Source organism: Garra rufa, chromosome 7 (assembly GCF_049309525.1).
Source record: "Garra rufa chromosome 7, GarRuf1.0, whole genome shotgun sequence".
NCBI classification, from domain to species: domain Eukaryota; kingdom Metazoa; phylum Chordata; class Actinopteri; order Cypriniformes; family Cyprinidae; genus Garra; species Garra rufa.
The window spans coordinates 27,762,461-27,782,134 of NC_133367.1; the positions used below are offsets into that span (position 1 = coordinate 27,762,461).

General features: G+C 33.9%; 1 protein-coding gene across 1 annotated transcript in view; it reads right to left on the reverse strand.

Moving 5' to 3' along the window:
* Positions 1-1,518: 1,518 nt before the first annotated feature.
* The window catches only part of LOC141338082 (uncharacterized), a 28,670-nt gene continuing 10,514 nt past the window's right edge, over positions 1,519-19,674 (reverse strand). The window contains exon 2 of the mRNA XM_073843646.1: positions 1,519-1,781. Within this exon, the coding sequence (XP_073699747.1) occupies positions 1,519-1,781 (263 nt within the window). The remainder of the gene's footprint in view (positions 1,782-19,674) is intronic.

A 19,674-nucleotide genomic window follows, 5' to 3' on the forward strand; every position in this document is an offset into this window, starting at 1 on the left:
ATATATATATATATATATATATATATATATATAAAATTTATGTTTTTATGGATGCAAACATTGTCACTCATTTATAAGTCAGTATAAAGTTGCATGCTTCGGTCCCTGCATGGTTTCTGACTTAATTCAATGCAAATTGTTTTATTTTTCAGTGCTGTTAATCAATCAAAACCACCATTGAATTCAAGTTAAACTTGAATCATACACATGGTAATTAATCATGGCCTCAAGTTGTTAACAGCAGCGATACAAAAGCACCACCACCACTAGGGATGCAACGATTAACCGATTTCACTATTAACCGTGCTTTAATTCATCACTGTTAGTTAATCGTAAAGGCTTCTCAACACCGCGTTTCTGTTGCATGTAACGAAACTGCTGCAACTAAACACAGTTTTGCCTACTGTGCGCTAGTTTAAAGTTCCGAGCTTATAAGAGACCGAGGATAATACGCACACTGGATTATCTATGGTTGAGGCACCTAACAGCTTCTTTCCTCCGAAGAAGCGCCTGAAGTCGGCAGTTTGGGATTATTTTGGGTACCATCCAGTTTTGCATGCTAAAGTACAGGTAATGCATAACTAAGTTAAATTCCGTGACAAATTACTTGAATGAAATACGTTGGTAGGGAATTAAATATTAATGAATCATCACTGTAGTGGTGAGAGTTGTGCACGGCTTTCAGTGCAACGTAAACAAACGATGTGTTAGACGAATTATTACAAATTAAACAACAGTTAATTTAAGTTAATTTTAGTCTTTTATATTGGTAATGATAACTATTATTATTCTGTTATTTATTTTCAGTGTAAAATTATTACTGGACTGGAAATGGACTATTGTTTGTTTTTTATTATTATTTTGTGCTGTATTATTTGGTAACTGAGCAGCAATAAATAACACTTTAAAACAGGGGTCACCACACTCGGTCCTGGAGGGCCGGTGTCCCTACAGAGTTTAGCTCCAACCCTAATCAAACACACCTGAACCAGCTAATCAAGGTCTTAATAGGTATACTTGAAACTTCCAGGCAGCTGTGTTGAGGCAAGTTGGAGCTAAACTCTGCAGGACACCGGCCCTCCAGGATCAAGTTTGGTGACCCTTGCTTTAAAATATAAAGAGTTTTCATGTGATTTTCTTAACTAATAGTGTTTTGAAATTAATGAATGAATAATAATCGTGATAACCGTGATTACTCCTCAGACTATAATCGTAGAACCAAAATCTATAATCGTTGCATCCCTAACCACCACAGCGAGTTCAGGCTCTTCTCTTTTGCATCTACTTGACACCTTGTTGACTTTGCATTTAGCAGATGCTTTATATTCAGAGCTACTAGCATAAGTCTCAGCGGAGCAGCATGAGGTTAAGTGCCCGCAACACAAACATAAAAGCGAACCAGCAGGACCAACATCCTGCTAATTCTCCAGTTCACAGGTCACTACTATCAAAGATCAACAATTGCATTTCATTTTAAATGAGCCTGGGAATAAAAAAAGTGTGGGTTTATGTTCAGCCTTACCTCTTAGATGTGCTCATGTCCACGGGCTCGTCGCTGGTCTGTACTTCCACCTTGATGGTGGCCTTCACCTCCCCGGCCCGCAGGATGTTAGCCACCTTGTTGGCCTGCTCGCTTTTGGTTTTCAGTCCATCTACAGCTCCCAGTTCTCCTCTCTCCAGCTTGACCCTTTTCAAGTCGGCCTCCGAAGAAGGGGCATCTCGCTCCAGCGCCCGCTTTTGACTGCGTGTCTGACGCACTGCGTCTTCCGACATCTTCTCACCTGTAAAACAATATCTCTGAGTCAGGCATATTCATATATACACACATTATTGAAGTTGTTAGGCAATTCAGTCAAAAGTGCAAAGGCAACGCTCTGATTTACAGCATTGAAGTTAATAAAATACAACGTGATGAGATTTTGCCCCGAGCCAAAATTATTTGCTTGGAACAAATAATAGAATATTGAGACCAAAGACTGCTCATTAGATTTACCCAAAACAAATTATATCTTGTGGTAAACCACTAAAGAGACATCAGAGCCAGCGGCAAATTCCAGAAGATCTGGCTGAGGAGAGGCTAATCTTGGTGGGTTCATGAGTGCTGAACGGCCGCTGACGCCCTGGAGCTCACATCTCCAAAAACATCAAAGCAAATTTTCGAATAGAAAAAAAATAGAAATTTTGTTCTAAAATAAACAAACTGCATATTTAAAGTCTAAACAAGTACATTCTTGCCTAAAGAAACAGTTGGAGTGCTGTTATCACTAGAATAAGGCTCTCAGCCAATTAGACCGAAGGACCATATATATGAAAAATAAAATAAATAAATAGAATTTATTTTTTGTAACAAAGCAAAGAAAAATCTGTAAAAATAAACAAATAAAAAAGTTTGTTTTATTAAATAAAAAGTAAAATAATTGTTTTGAAAAACACATTAATGTAAAAATAAATTAATACTAAAACACAGAAGTACAATAAGTTGAATAAAAAGTAAAATAATTATTTAAAATAATATTCAATGAATAAAATATTACACAATATAAAATATAATATAAAAAGGTTAATTAAGTTGAATAAGTAAAATGATTTAAATAATTAAAAATAGTAAATTCATTAAAATACAAACGAGTTAAATAAGTTGAATAAAAACTAAAAAGTAAAATAATTTAAAAATAAAATACTACTAAAATAATAAATAATACTAAAATACAAAAAATGCAATAAGTTGAATAAATAATAAAAAGTAATAATAAAAAAAACATTTTAAAAATAATAAAATTACTAAAATACAAAAAGTGCAATATTTTATTTTAAAATAATTACAAAACACATTGAAAATAAAATACTAAAATACAAAAGTGAAATAAGTTGAATACATAAGTTAAATTTTTTAAAAACACATTCACAAATAATAAAATAATCACTAAAAAGTGAAATAAGTTGAATAAATAAGTCACATTTTTACTATTTTTAAATCACATTTAAAAATAGTAAAATTATAATAAAACAGTGAAATAAGTTGAATAAATAAAAAGTAAAATAATTAAAAAGATTTAAAAATAAAGCACTACTACTACATAAAGTGAAATATGTTGAATTAATATTAAAAAGTAAAATTATTTTAAACGCATTTAAAATATTAATATTATTAAAAGTGAAATATTTTATTTGGAAATAATTTAAAAACATTTAAAAATAAAATAATTTATACTACTAAAATACAAAAAAGTGAAATAAGTTGAATACAAAGTAAAATTTTAAACACATTATTCTAAAATAATAAAATAATATTACTAAAAATACAGTACAGTACAGTTAAGTAAGTTCAATTACAAGCCTAATAAAAAGTAAAATGATTATTTAAAAAAAACATTTAAAAATAATAAATACTACTATAATACAAAAAAGTGAAATAAGTTGAATAAATAAATCATTAAAAACACATTTCAAAATAATAAAATATTGAATACTACTAAAACGCAGTGAAAGAGGTTAAATAAAGTCAAATAATTATAAAAAACATTTAAAAATAATAAAATAATTAATACTACCAAAATAGAAAAAAAAGTTATAATAAAGTTTCGTTGTGATGTGCTTCCATTGCCTCTTTTGAACAACAAGACTTGTCTTTGCAGTTTGAGCGTTTACTTTTTAAACATTTTTGCCTCCCAACATGCACAAACCACTGCAGAAACCACAAACCACGTTTATTTCATTGAGCCCCTATTTTTAAAGTAGCCTGGATCGTACTCTCTTTCCCATTGTGCAGTTCTCTTTATAGTTTTTGAGGATGATGGCAAGCCATGCAACCGGTCCAAACATAAATTTGTAACAATCTCCCTTCGAGCTTGTGAGAATGCGAATGTGCGGCTTTTACATCCTCTAAACGATTAGTTGCATTTGACATGGTTTTTCCCGTTAATCCCTTCAGAACAGATGTGTACCTCTTATTTTGGGTCACGACCCACTGGTTGAGAACTATAAGTATATGATGACTGCACCTGTACAAGACAGATAGGTTTGTAAAGTCACAGATTGACATTTCTTATAAAAACCACAAACAGGAAAGACAAATGCACCAAGCAAGAAGCCTGAACTATGCCAGGCTTTGAGCTTTAAACATGCACGCAAACCCCAACAACCACTTACAGGAAGCAAATCCATCGTTTGGCTACAAGAAGGCACATAGGAGACGTGCCGACCTACCTGTCTTACATATGATATCAGCCATCTGATAGCAAGACAGCTGACTCAACACCGAGGCCTGCTCTCATCTGCCATGACATCACTGGGGCTCCACATGACCCTTCCCAAGATTCCATGGGACACATAAAGCAGTTCCCCTGAAAACCAGTTTGAACCGGTCGGTGGACGCAGCCGAGAGACTGAAGCAGGTTTTTAACCCCTTGAGAGACTGACTGGCAGCGAATGCGGCCACACAGACGCAGGAGTTTTGCCAGTGGGGGGAAGGGCCGCACGCATTCCAAAACACAAGTCTTTCAGAGATGAGGAGGAAGTGTCCGCCCCTTTGTTGCTCGCTAAATAACAACCGCCACAGTGGTCTCCACAATAAAAGGTAGTCAATAAACCAAATGACTAGACAAAAGAAGTGCACATGATCACGCCGATACAAACAAGCTTATGCAAATCGCAGGATTTGAGAACCTGGGCTCTCAAAAGAAAGTTTTAGTGTCTTTTGATCCATGTGACTCACTGTTTGATACACTTTCCATTTTGTGGGTGGCTGTCAGATAAGGATTTTTAAAGACTGCAGTCAACTTACAGGTAATGAAATAGCTTAGGGTAGAACTGTTTACAGATAACAAAAAAATACCTGGAAATGATGAATTATTTACATGATTATGAAGAGCATCAAACCTAAGTTCAAAGTTCGAAGTTGTAAATTGATTACTAGAGTACTTTTTAAAGAAAATACTACTTCAGACTTTGTTAAAGAAGTTAAAAAGTGAATCTAACACCATCTAAAAATTATTTTTCAGTGTACGTAACAAAAAACACTCATTATCAATTGTTTGCACTGGACATTAATCAAATAGTTATTGAATAATCTGATAATTAAAATGGTAATAAACCTGTAGTAAAATGACTGCCACAGAAGCAAATGACATTGCCTCCAAACTACTGAAATAGCTTATCACACAACCACAACTGAAATTAGGGCTGAATGATGAAATGATAACTATAATTATCGCTAGGGGTCAACAGATTATGAGCATTTTTCTACATCGATAACGATATCACTCATTTTCAAAATGACTGGATTTGACCATAAAATAATTCGAAAGTATTTGAAGAAAGTTTTTGTCAGAGCCCTTGTTATTCATAATTTTGACATTCATTTTCATTCCAAGCAATTTCAACCAATTATCTGCGCTGATATTAAGGTTTTTTATAGTTATTGTGTCGGTCATTTGCAAAATCGATTTGCCGATAAAATAATTTTAAAGTATTCAAAAAAAGTTTTTGTTAGAGCTTTTGTTAAATAACTAATTTTGACATTGATTTTTATTACAAGCAATTTCGACTGATTATCAGTGCTGATATAAAGCTTTTTTAATGGATATCTGTATTGTCATTTTTAAAACCGATTTGTCGATGAAATAATTTAAAAGTATTTTTTTTTTAGTTTTTGTCAGAGCCCTTGTTATTCCTAATTTTGACATGAATTTTTATTACAAGCAATTTTAGCCGATTATGGAAACTAATATAAAGCTTTTTATGGTTATCGGTATCGTCATTTTCAAAACCGATTTGCCAAAAAAAATAGTTTAAAATTATTTAAAGAGTTTTTGTCAGAGCTTTTGTTATTGTTAATTTTGACATTAATTTTCATTACAAGCAATTTCGTCCAATTATCAGTGCTGATATAAAGCTTTTTTAATGGATATCGGTATTGTCATTTTCAAAACCGATTTGCTGATGAAATAATTTGATGGTATTTAAAGTTTTTTTTGTGCCCTTGTTATTCTTAATTTTGACAGTAATTCTCATTACAAGCAATTTCGACCGATTATCTGGGCTGATATTAAGTTTTTGTTAATGGTTATTATGTTGGTCATTTTCAAAATCAATTTGCCAATAAAATAATTTAAAGGATTTAAAGAAAGTGTTTGACATAACCCTTGTTATTCAAACTTTTGACATTTTCATTACAAGCAATTTTGACAGATTATCGGTGCTCATATTAGGATTTTTTTATGGTTATCGGTATGTCATTTTCAAAGCAGATAGAATGTGAAGTATATTTTTTAAAGTATTTTATAAAACATTTTTTTTCAAAGCCCTTGTTATTCTTAATTTTAACATGAATTTTCATTACAAGCAATTTTAACCGATTATGGAAAATAATATAAAGCTTCAATGGATATCGGTATCATCATTTTCAAAACCGTTTTGCCGATAAAATAATTTGAAAGTATTTAAGGAAAGTTTTTGTAAGAGCCCTTGTTATTAATTTTGACATTAAGTTTCATTACATGCAATTTCGACCGATTATTGGTGCAGACATTAAGCTTTTTTATGGTTATCGGTCATTTACAAAACCGTTTTGCCGAAAAAATAATTTGAAAGTATTTAAGGAAAGTTTTTGTCAGAGCCCTAGTTATTAATTTTAACAATAAGTTTCATTACATGCAATTTCTAACGATTATCGGTGCTGATATTAAGCTTTATGATTATCGTTATTGCCGTTTTCAAAAACAGATTTGCCGATTAAATTATTTTTAAAGGATTTGAAAAAAAAAAGTTTTTGTCAGAACCCTTGTTATTCTTAATTTTGACATCCATTTTCATTTTTACACCAGACATATACATTACTTCAAAATATTGGTTATCAGACTACTTGATCTGTAATAACCGGTATTGACCCTAGAAAAAAAAACATGGGTTGACCCAATACAATTTTTCACAATAAAACGATAACGAGTACAAAGCACAAACGAGCACAAAAGCCGAACAAAACAGCGCTACTCATTTGTACCGCACCACACGGACCGTTTATTTGCTCGGCTCAAAGTGCAAGCGGCAACGTAGTGCGAGTTTACTAGAACAGCTGCGTTTACTCGCTGATGAGTCTCGGTCACATGCGCACTAAACAACGCTGTGAGAATCAGTGTGATGCACTTGAATTCAGTGAAGAACACAAATGACTTGTGATTCAAACTAGTTTAAAGCTAGATGTAACAGTGCTGACAAACAGGAAAAACACTGTCCACAAGGATACAGTCAGAAGACTTAAATCTACAAGTCGCCATCATTCACCATGGATTTACACTAACTGTACTATGGTATTGTGGCAGAAATGTGTGATTCATATCAAATTGAGATTATATTATTTAGATTATATTAAATTATATTATTAATGTAGACACGTATTAAATGTATTAAAAGAGTAATGAAATATAATTACAGTATCTTTTGATTAAGCCATTGCATTTGTGGATATATACCAAATGTATTTAGACTACTGTTTTTCATACAAATACCTAGAAACCATAGTTACATTTTTACCATGGTATTGAAGTGCTATAAGTGTGGTTATCATGATCTAAATGTATGCTACTATGAAAGGCCAACGGTTAATTTTAATAAAACTCAAACAGTCAGAATAATTAAAATTTCACCATATAAAAAGAGGTTGTTACATCACTTGGCTGTTACCGTCAACTCAAGCTATTGTCAAATGTGCATTTCTAGGAGACAAAAACAGTAATATTAATATTGCAAAGATACTCGTCAAACCGGTTTCATGATTTAAAACAATATCATTCATTAGAACATGCAAAAACTTCTAATAACATATTTATCTTGTTAAGGCAAAACTGAAAAGTGTATTCAAAAACGTGAAATGTTTGTCAAGTTATGACCATAAAGAGTAGTTTAAAACCACAATTGATGGTCTGGTTTCTACAACTTTTATTTTAAAGCAAAAATCTGCCTTTAAACTTAAAATACTTGAAAGTTATCGTGATAATTATCAATATCAACTGATTTGATGATGAAAAATTATTGATTATTTTTTTGGCCATTTCACCCAGCCCTAACTGAAATAAAATGTTTAATAGTGCAGTTGCTAAGAGAAAATAAAGCTGACCATATTTTGCATATTATAATTTAACTTTGCAGAAAATATTTGTGACAACTGAGCAATTTGTGACAAATATTAAGCAGAACAACTGTTTTTAATATTGATCATAATTCTTCATAGTCATAATAAATGTTTCCAGATTACCAAATCATCATATTAGAAGGGTCATCTGAAGACTTCTGGTGAAATAAACAGCCCGAAAGGCATTCATCTTGAAATATATAGTAGCAAAAGTATCCTATTACTGCATTTTAAAAAACTGAATCAAATGATTAAGACCCAAAATGGGAAAACAAACTACTAAGGAAGTCAACGCCTAACAGCAAATGTTTGGTTGCCAACATTCTTCAAAATATCTTCTTTTGTGTTCAACAGAAGACACTCATACAAGTTTGAAACAACTTGAGAGTGAGTAAATCATGACAGACTTTTTATTTTTGGCTGAATGAAATTAAACAGAATCATTTACAGTTAACTTTTGAATCATATCACTGTCATCTGAACGATTCACACCCATTTGAATCACATCTATTATACAAACTATGTTATCTAAAATAGTTGGCCTAACCTTTCTAACATTTGCATCAGCTTCTAAACTTTTTTTTTCACAGATATAATTGTCAATGTAAATGAGTACTGACTGGACACAGCTTTTAAAAGTAGGTCACCAAACCTGTCAATGTACACTGACAGTTAGAAATGCAGTCCACCAAGTCCATTGCACAATCACATGTCCATCGGCCAGAAAAATCATTAGCTAAAAGAAGTCTCTTCTGTAGAGACATTAAACATATGACAGTAAAGACTCATTTTCACGAATCATCTTCGTCTAAGAAACGTTGCAGTCATACTGAGAACAGGACTGCCATGTTTCCACACCGAGTGACCAGTTTAGTCATACACAAGCCACTTGTTCTGGTTAGGAAATGGATGCTTGTCGCTAAAGCTGCAGACACGTGGCTTGCAAAGCCTCATGGGAACCGGATGGCATCAGATCTGTGCAGCACTCAAGCCTCAACAACAGGGTTTGATGTGATGAATCCAAGCCATTCGTAAAAGAGTCAAAGACTCATTTTCGCTCATCAATTTCGTAGCTTCTAACGGAAGATTAATTCTTTAATAACAAACATATTGCAAAGGATTATTTACATCAGTGTTTGGGTTTTGCTAATCAGATTTAGATTGTGATGTCATTTAAACCACATGGCATATAAAGGTCGCGCATTTGTTTGTTTACTAACAATTCCACTGCGGAAATGGTCGAATCTCTGTGACGCAATAAAGCACTAAGAGCACGATGGTGGTGTACTGGATTGTCGCAGCTGTGTGAAAAACATGTCTGTTCATGCCACGCCGCGGCGAGCTGGGAGTGCGGTGACTATCCTCACGGGGCCTAGCTGAAGAAGAGTCGTCTGATGTAATGACTGCCCTTAGGGTGCAGGCCGAGCTAGACAATAGGAGGCATCGCTGGCGCTATACAACAACACAGCATGGTGGCAATACAACCCAAACTGGATCGGTACGTTCAGCTGCTCAACAATAAGGACGACCCGCTGGCCTGGGACAGTTGGTTGATTGACTGACTGCAAACTTGAACATTTGATTTCCAAATTCTGCTTGTGGACTTTTTAAACTTGTCAGTTAGGAAAAATTATGTAGGAGATTGACATGAGATTTAGTTGAAATGAAACGGATTAATTGTAATGGCAGGAATAAAAATGGGTTGAAAAATTGTTACCCAATCAGTAATGTTTTGCCAATGTGTGCCATTAATTTCCATAAAAAAAGTTGGTTTGTATGGTTTGAAGTACAATAACCACGTCATTTTTAAGTATTAATGAAAAATTTCTTTGTACAGAAATATATGTGACCCTGGACCACAAAACCAGTCTTAAGTCGCTGGGGTATATTTGTAGCAATAGCCAAAAATACATTGCATGGGTCAAAATTTTTGATTTTTCTTTTATGCCAAAAATCATTAAGAAATTAAGTAAAGTTCATGTTCCATGAAGATTTTTGTAAAATTCCTACTGTAAACATATCAAAATGTAATTTTTGATTTGTAATATGCATTGTTAAGAACCTAATTTGGACAACTTTAAAGGTGATTTTCTCAGTCTTTTTGATTTTTTTGCATCCTCAGATTTCTGATTTCAAATAGATGTATCTCAGCCAAATATTGTCCTATCCTAACAAATCATACATCAATAGAAAGCTTACTTATTGAGCTTTCATATGATGTATAAATCTCAGTTTTGTCAAATTTAACCTTATGACTGGTTTTGTGGTCCAGGGTCACATATTGTAATGTAAAAATGATTCATAAAAATTCTAACTTTAAAAAGGGAATTGTTTCTGTTTTTACAAATGTAATTTTATATATACACACTAATCAATATATTTTCTTTAAAAAGACAATATATTTTTATTTATAAAGAAAAAAACCATTAGCAGCTAAATGTATATATGAAAATGGAATACAATATAAAAATATAAATTAAAAAAAATTGTACTTTAAAAGTATAAAGTATGAATACTTTAAAAATAAATGCATATGAAAATGTCTGTATGTATATATATATATATATATATAATATTTAAAATTATATTAACAAAAATTTAATTATAAAAAGGGAAATTGATATATTTAAAAAGATTTTATATAACATATGATATTTAATATAAAATATATAAATTAATGTTAAAATCATGTAAAAAATTATACATTATAATAATCTGATAAAAATGGAAATTAAATGGAAATTTGTAAATATAATATTATACATTTAAGATATATTCTTTAAAAAGATAATTTTCATTAACAGCTTAGTCTATATGTGAAAATGGCATTCATATTTAATGTAATATGACATTTAATATAAAATATAAAATATATAATATGAAATGTTAATGTTAAAATAATAAATGTAAAAATCATACATTCAAAATGAAAACAAGTTTAAACAAAAATATACTTTGTAAAGAAAGAATTATGAAAAATGTAAATTAAATTAATATTTATATACAATTATATTAAACTAAAATGTAATTAAACTATGAATTATACACATACACAATTTAAAATTAATGTTAATAAGGGGAAAAATTTTTTTGTAAATATAAAATGATCAATTTAAGATATATATTCTTTAAAAGAAAATAATCTTCATTAACAGCTAAGTGTATATGAAAAATATACAATAAATATTTAATATAATAAATATAATATAAAAGTAACAAAATATGTCTTTGTAGAGAAAAATTTATTTAAAAAATGTAATTGAAAATGTGTGTATAACATTTAAATAAAATTACATTAAACTAAATTTATTAAATCATCATTAATAAAAGTAGTTAAAAATTTACATTTAATTGTACATTTTTGTAAATATAAGATTATAAATTTAAGCTGTAATTTTTTTCAGTAACAGCTAAAATGTATGTGAAAAATATATATTTAATATTAAATTAATGCTGAAATAAATGTTAAAAAAAAAGTTTAAATAAAAATATATAGTTAAATATATTTCTTTGTAAAAACAAAATGCTTAAAAAGTATATGAAAATATTTATTTATTTATACATAGATACATATATAATTGTGTGTGTGTGTGTGTGTGTGTGTGTGTGTGTGTGTGTGTGTGTGTTGAGGGGCCAGTGAAAATGTTGGCCACACAAGTTGCTGAACAACTGAGCAAGAAAAATATCCCTTATTGAATCATTTAAAGTGTTACTTTTAATTGAATATCAAATTGAACTGAGTGACTTGAATGAATTTGTCTATGGCTTAGCAAATAAAAATTTCAGCCATGATGCTGGAGTGGTTACAAACCTAAAAAACCCAAAAGTATCTATGACTTCCAGCTGGATGAGTTATAATTCAAAATGTAACACTTTGTGGTAAGGCTTTTGAAAAACCCTTAACTCCAAGTGTGAGTAATATCAAAAGCTCAAGTTGGCAAAAAACTTTTTTTTTTTCTGTTACGAGTCGCCTTTAACAGCTGAGAACCAAGACACAGGCCAAACTGTACTGGACTACTGTGTCCAAATCTAAGTGTTTCCTGAGAAAGACAGTAGAGCTGCTTTAACCGAGCTTGTCCAGTTCAGAAGGACTTCCTTATTGCGTCACCAACACATTTCTGAAACCAATCAGACGGCAAGCACTGAAAAACAAACTTCCAGGTAAGTGTGCAGCGCCTAACGTACTACAGATGTTCCTCTGGATCTCTCACAACCAGTGAGTCTTGTCATCCAACAATGACGAAGTGGCTGCCAAGAGGGTTGAGTCAAAGGTGCCCCTGCCGGCTCCAGTCCTGCATATCAAGGGTTAAGCCCTGCCATTTTAACACCACAGACAGATCAGGCCACGAGGGTGTTACCTAACAAAATGGACGTCGTTAACCCTGTATCTGCCGGAAGATCCACCTGGTGTGCCCCCTAGCAACAGGACGAAGGAAAAGAAAGTACAGCCGATTGCTTTTCACGTGGGCACAAAGAATAACTTGTGCTGTAAGAACAGTCGCGAGCAGCCACCCCCTCTCCACACACACACACACACACACACAAACACACACGCATGCACGCGCATCTGCCCATCCCCCACTGTGATCTCAAACAGACTAGAGTGCAAATGTACACTGACGCACACACTTATAATACACTGGCCTTCAGATCACTTATAGTCAAATTGGTAGATAAGAATAACCAGAACTGGGGCAGCACCAAAGTGCGTTTAATTTACAGTAATTACTAGCGAAGGTCACCACATATGACTTGTTGATTAGTGAGGTCAACTTGTATTTTTTTTTTTCTTAGATATTTTTAGTGCCCTGGTTCAATTAGCATGCTATAACCATTTCATAAGTTACATTTGAGGTTGCATCTCTTTTGAAGCATGACCGTTACAGCCAACTCATAACTCATTCAATAGTTTTCGTTTGAAAACGCATATTTGTCTTTCCGCTTTGGCCTTCCGTCCACACCGAGAAAGCGTTTTTGTTAAAGGAGTAGTTCACTTTCAGAATAAAAATTCACAGAGAATGTACTCACCCCCTTGTCATCCAAGATATTCATGTCTTTCTTTCTTCAGTCTTAAGGACATTTTTTGAGGAAAACATTTCAGGATTTCTCTCCATCTAATGGACTTCTGTGGCGTCCCCGAGTTTGAACTTCTAAAATGCAGTTTAAATGCAGCTTCAAAGGACTCTTAACGATCACAGCCGAGGAACGAAGGGTCTTATCTAGCGAAACGTGATTTTCTACAAAAAAAAAAAAATTACAATTTATATACCTTTTAACCTCAAATGCTTGTCTTGTCTAGCTCTGTGTGTACTCTGTGTAGAGATTAAAAAGCATATAAATTGTATTTTTTTTTTTAGAAAATAACCGATCGTTTCACTAGATAAGACCCTTCTTCCTCGGCTGGGATCATTTAAAGCCCTTTGAAGCTGCATTTAAACTGCATTTTGGAAGTTCAAACTCGGGGGCACCATAGAAGTCCATTATATGGAGAGAAATCCTGAAATGTTTTCCTCAAAAAAACAATTTCTTTACGACTGAAGAAAGAAAGACATGAACATCTTTGGATGACAAGGGGGTGAGTACATTATCTGTACATTTTTGTTCTGAAAGTGAACTACTCCTTTAAGGAAAATGCTCTCTAAAGTGGATACATTTGTAAACGCAGTTTTCGCATTGTCGTGTGGACTGTAAACAGAGGAAAACAATGATGCATGTTTAGTTATGTTATGTGCTACAGACTAGGGCTGCCACACTCTTAAGAATAAAGGTGCTTTACGATGCCATAGAAGTCTAAATGGTTCTAAATTGTCTAAATGGTTCCATAAAGAACTTTTAACATCTGAAGAACCTTTGTTTCACAAAAGGTTCTTTGTGGCAAAAAAGGTTCTTCAGATTTTAAAAAGGTAAGCAAGAAATGGTCCTTTAAAGAACCTTTGACTAAGTGGTTCTTTTTGGAACCAAAAATGTTTTTTCTATGGCATCGCTTGAAGAACCTTTTAAAGCACCTTTATTTTTAAGAGTGCACTAACGACTATTTTTATAACGACTAATTTATTGCAATTTTATTGCTGCACTGCAAAATGGTAACTGACAGGGATGGAAATTAGCACCCGCCACCAGCCAAATGTGGGTGATTTTGTGTTGTGGCGGGTAAACTCGCTTCACCCACCGGCCACCGTGGCGGGTAAATAAAAATAATATACTTCGACCGGACGGCGTGAGGAGGTAATGCACCATAACGTTGGTTGCGAACTGCCGGTAAAACACATGAAGAAGAAGAAGACGGACACTTTTAGCGGAGGCACACCTTCAAAAAAATTAAGAAATATATTGTATTTCGTGCTACAGCGCACATTCTGTCAGATGCAATTCATGGCGCGTCTTTCTCAATATACTGTACAACGCGGCATTCATTCACATCAGATGATAACTCGGCAGCAAAGTTCCACAGGCGTGTAATTTCCACTGGGGACTCGCTTTTCAAAATCCCGTTGGTGTCCACCCAAATGGTTTTGTTAAGTAATCTCTTGTATTTTAGAATGCACGCTCTACGCTGCTGAGAGTTTCGCGCTAAAAAAAGCAACTTTAATACCCTGCGTTTAGAGAGCGACTTCCCAATGCGCGCAAATTAGGCTACATAAAATATCTAGGCTGTTATAGTATGTGGTCTATAAGTTGTGTAGTTGTGAAGATAGCTCTGTATCATGATAGAAAAATTCGGTGAAAATGTCAGTATTTTATTGAGACTTGAGATTAAATAAACTGCTCAAGTATAGTAGATCTTGTAGTATTAATTTTCACATGCAGCTACACATTGTCGGTTAAAAACAAAGTGGCTGGTAAAAACATTTAGTGGCTGGTAGATTTTGAAATCCACCAGCCACACTGGCCAGTGGACAAAAGAGTTAATTTCCATCCCTGGTAACTGACCAACATTTTCATGAAAACCTGTCATAAATGTTGTATGCGCCTGTCAAACGCAACTCTTCGAATTACAGTCTAGTCTAGTCCACCTTTGCACATGAAGCAGGTGATATCTTGTGTTATTTTCTTTGCTCGTTCTGAATTGGGAGGTAGCTTTCTCGAGCTAAGTGTGTCCAGTGTTGCCTGGTTTTTCAGTAGGGTTGCATCGATCCGATACTCGGGATCGGTATCGACGCCGATCCATGCTTTTTGAATGGATCGGATATCGGTGATGCGTGACCGATCCAAAATCGATACCGTTACCAGAGTTTGATTGAATAAATAGCAAGAAATAATAGTCTTCTGTAAAAACTATAATAGTTCACACAAGAACACAATTATTTTAAAACATTGCTTTAAAAATAAAATACATTTAAAATCCGTTGCGCTGCTTACACAACCACATGTGACGTGAATGTGACAGGCGAGTTCAGAGGGAACTTTCACATGAAAAGTCTACCTCAGCGCGGTAAACATGTCCCTGATTTGGAAATATTTTACTCTTGATACAGCAGCTAGTAGCACTGCAAATTGTAATATTTGCAAAGCCAAAGATTCAAGAGGTGGAAGTAGTGTTTCGAATTACAACACCACAAATTTAATCAAGCGTCTTCAGAGGCATCACGCAAAAGAACACAAGGACTTCGCGATTGTTTAATACAGCAGTTAAATAAGAAGTTATTATTAAATGACTTGCATTGACTAACTATAACACTATTGCCTGATTTTGCTCTATTTCATCGTCAATAGTAATCTGAAACAAGTCACAACTGAGCCGCTGCGTATCTCCATTCAAACACAGCGGGGTTTCGTTTATGAATGAACGTGCGTTTTTAAACAAATCTAGTGAAATGATTCAATTTCCCATTCAAACAGAGAGTCACTTGCTTTATTCCTGAATGAACCATCCGTTCAAACGAATCAAATGAATGAAATGACTCAGTAATTAAATCAGTGTCTTGCCGCCATCTGCTGGCAGATCTGTTCAGTTATTTATATCTGTAATATTTCTGTTGTCAAAATGTTATTTTTAAAACATTAATCTTAATATGAATTTATGAATTTGATTGCACTCATGCATGCATCTCTTTTTTCACCCTTTTTTATCCAACAATGTGCAAGCAGATTTGGTATTTCTTGCTTTACCTAAAACAAATAAATCTTAATGACAAAGTGAATTGTATACATTCTTTAGTTTTGAAGGTAAAATACCCCCACTGATATCGGCCTGGTATCGGTATCGACCGATACTCAGAACTTTTGGTATCGGATCGGTTTTGAAAAAATGGTATCGTTGCATCCCTATTTTTCAGTGGAGCAAGTGATGCTTTAGCTTTACCGTATAGTATGTATGTCTTGGGGTACGTTTACATGACAACAACTTACTTAAAACTGACGTCTTTCCTTTGCATTTTAAAGGTGTCATCGGATGTCCATTTTTCACAAGTTGGTATGATTCTTTAGGGTCTTAATGAGAAATCTATAACATACTTTGGTTAAAATTTCTCAATGGTAGTGTAAAAAAAAATTACCTTGTCAAAATCAGCCCTTTTTAGAGTGAGCTATTTTGTTGCTTGTCGCTTTAAATGCTAATGAGATCTGCTCGCCCTGATCCTCTCTGCCATGGGATGACGAGCCGTAATCTTGCTAACGAACACATTATTAAGAAAGGCCATTTGCAAAGATGCATAAAAAACCCTTATACTCACTTCTGCTGTGGGTGAGGCTGCATCGCAAATGATTTGCACAAACATAGACGCATATGTAGATCGGGATCGGCGCTTTCCTTTCAAAAACGAAAGTAACGTTAATCCTCTGCGTCTTCAGCGGCTCAGATGTCGGGAGTAAATGATGACTGCTACGTTCATTATTACCTCCAACAACAGAACCCCTCAATCGGAGACACTCGTCTTCCCCTGCACCTGAGTCGACACAATGGCGATTGGAGTCGGACTGTTTTAGCTCGGTGAGGGTGGGTCTAAGGTAAGGCGCTCATGTCAATCAACTATCATGGGAGCGGAATCTGTCGGTGTGCCGTTAGACCGACAAGCAGAGAATAACCAGATTTTAAAAACAGGATATTACTTTTAAAGATTAAAAAAATACCACTGGATGGATTTTTATCATTGTAGGGTGGTTGTGTACACAAACTGCCAACACACATTAATGTTCAAACAACATGGAAAAGTGAGTTTTCCGTCCGATGACCCTTTTAAAAAGAATACAGATGCCAACATTTTCACAACACTGCCCTGTTCAGACGGATTCACGATAACAGCTAAAAAACATATTTCCAAAAGTTAGCATTTTCAGGCACCCAAAATGCCATTGTTGTGTAAACTAACGGCCAAAACGCATAAAAGTTTTTCTGTTTATGATAGAAAAAGTTGTCATGTAAACACTCCCTTAATTAGCATGCTAAAAGAGTAAATCCCTCTTTAAAAAGCTGCATCTATAAAGTCCATGAACTGGAAGTTGCTACCTAATTTACTTTAGTACAATGACGCATTTCCAACTAAATTGGAATATTAAATAAAAAACATCTTTTGCTCGCAGTAAACTAACAGTTGGATGGGGAGTGGCTAAGAATATTTCGGCTAAGCCGTCAAACTGACATTAGCGAAGGAATGCCTTTCTAGAGCGGTAGTAAATTTTCAGATTTTAATTAAAGATTACAAAGACAAATAATTATTTTTGAGTGGATTAACTAGCAATGTGTGCTTACAAAGTAACTAGTTTTCATTTTGATTTCTTGCAGACTTCACAAAAAACAAATCCGGTTGGGATCGGATGACTGCAAAGCAGCCTAATTATATTACGTGGTTTAATTAGCTTGATAAAACACAGTAAAACCTTCTTGGAAAAGTTGTAAAAATCACACGTCTAACCGTTTAACCATGCAAACAAGATGCATTCAAACAATCTTGGGTCTATGAGAGCCATTCAATCGTTCCAAATCTAGTATGTATGAACGAATCCATACGGACAGTTTACCTTCATAATCCCGTTGTCAAACTTAACTAATCGGCTGAGGACTTAATTTAGATTGAAGCACTTATTTTGAATGGCAGCCGGATTCTGCAGTTAATCTCTCTGGTCTGTCGGGCCGAGAGCCAGATCTACAAGAACTGATGAGGGGAAACAAGTGGATCGGCCTGGTTCCGCATGCCATTTTAATCAAACACTGAAGCAAATTCCCTCAGACATGATTCTGAACTTTGCAAATGTGTATTAATTTACTAATTTGTGGAGTTCATTGTACAGTACCACAAATCATGCGGCTTGTTGAGGAGAGGTGTGCTATTAGTTTTCCAAGTGATTAGATTTACGATTTGGCGGAGAATAAGACCAAGACTTATGTTGAAGGACAAACCCAAGCTATATCTAGGACCACAATATCGTTAAAGACGATCTGTTCTATACTGGGGCAAAACACACATATAGGAAAAACAAATAAGCCCCAATGTGTCCGAGGTGTGCAAGGACCCATAAGTCTTCGCTCCTGGATGAATACCTTAATGGTGTATTCATGTCACTACGGCACACAGAGAGTTCCAGAGTTGCCGCGTCAGCAGAGTCAAGCTTTGACACACAGCGGAAAATACTGCTGGAGAAACTCTAGAAAAGCACAGAACTGGCTTCTTGGTTCATCACAAGCCCCCTTCCTACACAACTCAATGCCCTGGTGAAAAAATTACACGTTGGATATATAAATATGCAGTTTATTACTCAATATAACGTCAATTCCCTCTTTAAATCATGATTAAAACATAAACTTTAAGAATTTGAATCAACTTGCCTTGCCTTATAAATATATATAAATAGTGCTTTTAGAGTGTTTTATTAGTATCACAGGCATTACTAACCTTGCCTATAATAAAACTAAATGAACAGTACGAGAAGCAAAACCTAAGTTCTATTAATAGTTACACTCTTACATTTTGGGAATTAAAAATAAAATGTTTAAATATAAAATTTAAATTAAACAAATATTAACTAATATTAAATATTTAAGGGATAGTTCACCCAAAAATGGTTTGCCATATTATGGAAGTCAATGGCTGTTTGGTTACCAACATTTTTCAAAATATCTTCTTTTGTGTTCAACAGAAGAAAAAAAAAAAAACTCATACAGGTTTGGACCAACTTGAGGGTAAGTAAATGACAGTTTTCATTTTTGGGTGAAATCTTCCATTAAAGTAGTAGTTCACTTTCAGAACAAATATTTACAGATAGTGCACTCACCCCCTTGTCATCCAAGATGTTCATGTCTTTCTTTCTTCAGTCGTAAGGAAGTTATGTTGTTTGAGGATTTCTCTCCATATAATGGACTTCTATGGTGCCCCCGAGTTTGAACTTCCATAAGGCAGATTTAAAGGGCTCTAAACGATCAAAGCCTGAGGAAAGAAGGGTCTTATCTAGCAAAACAATCGGTTATTTTCTGAAAAAAAAAAAAAAATTAAAATTTATATACTCTTTTACATCAAATGCTCGTCTTGTCGAGCTCTGTCTGTACTCTGTGTAAAGATTAAAAAGTATATCAATTGTAAAATGTTTTTAGAAAATAACAGATCGTTTCGCTA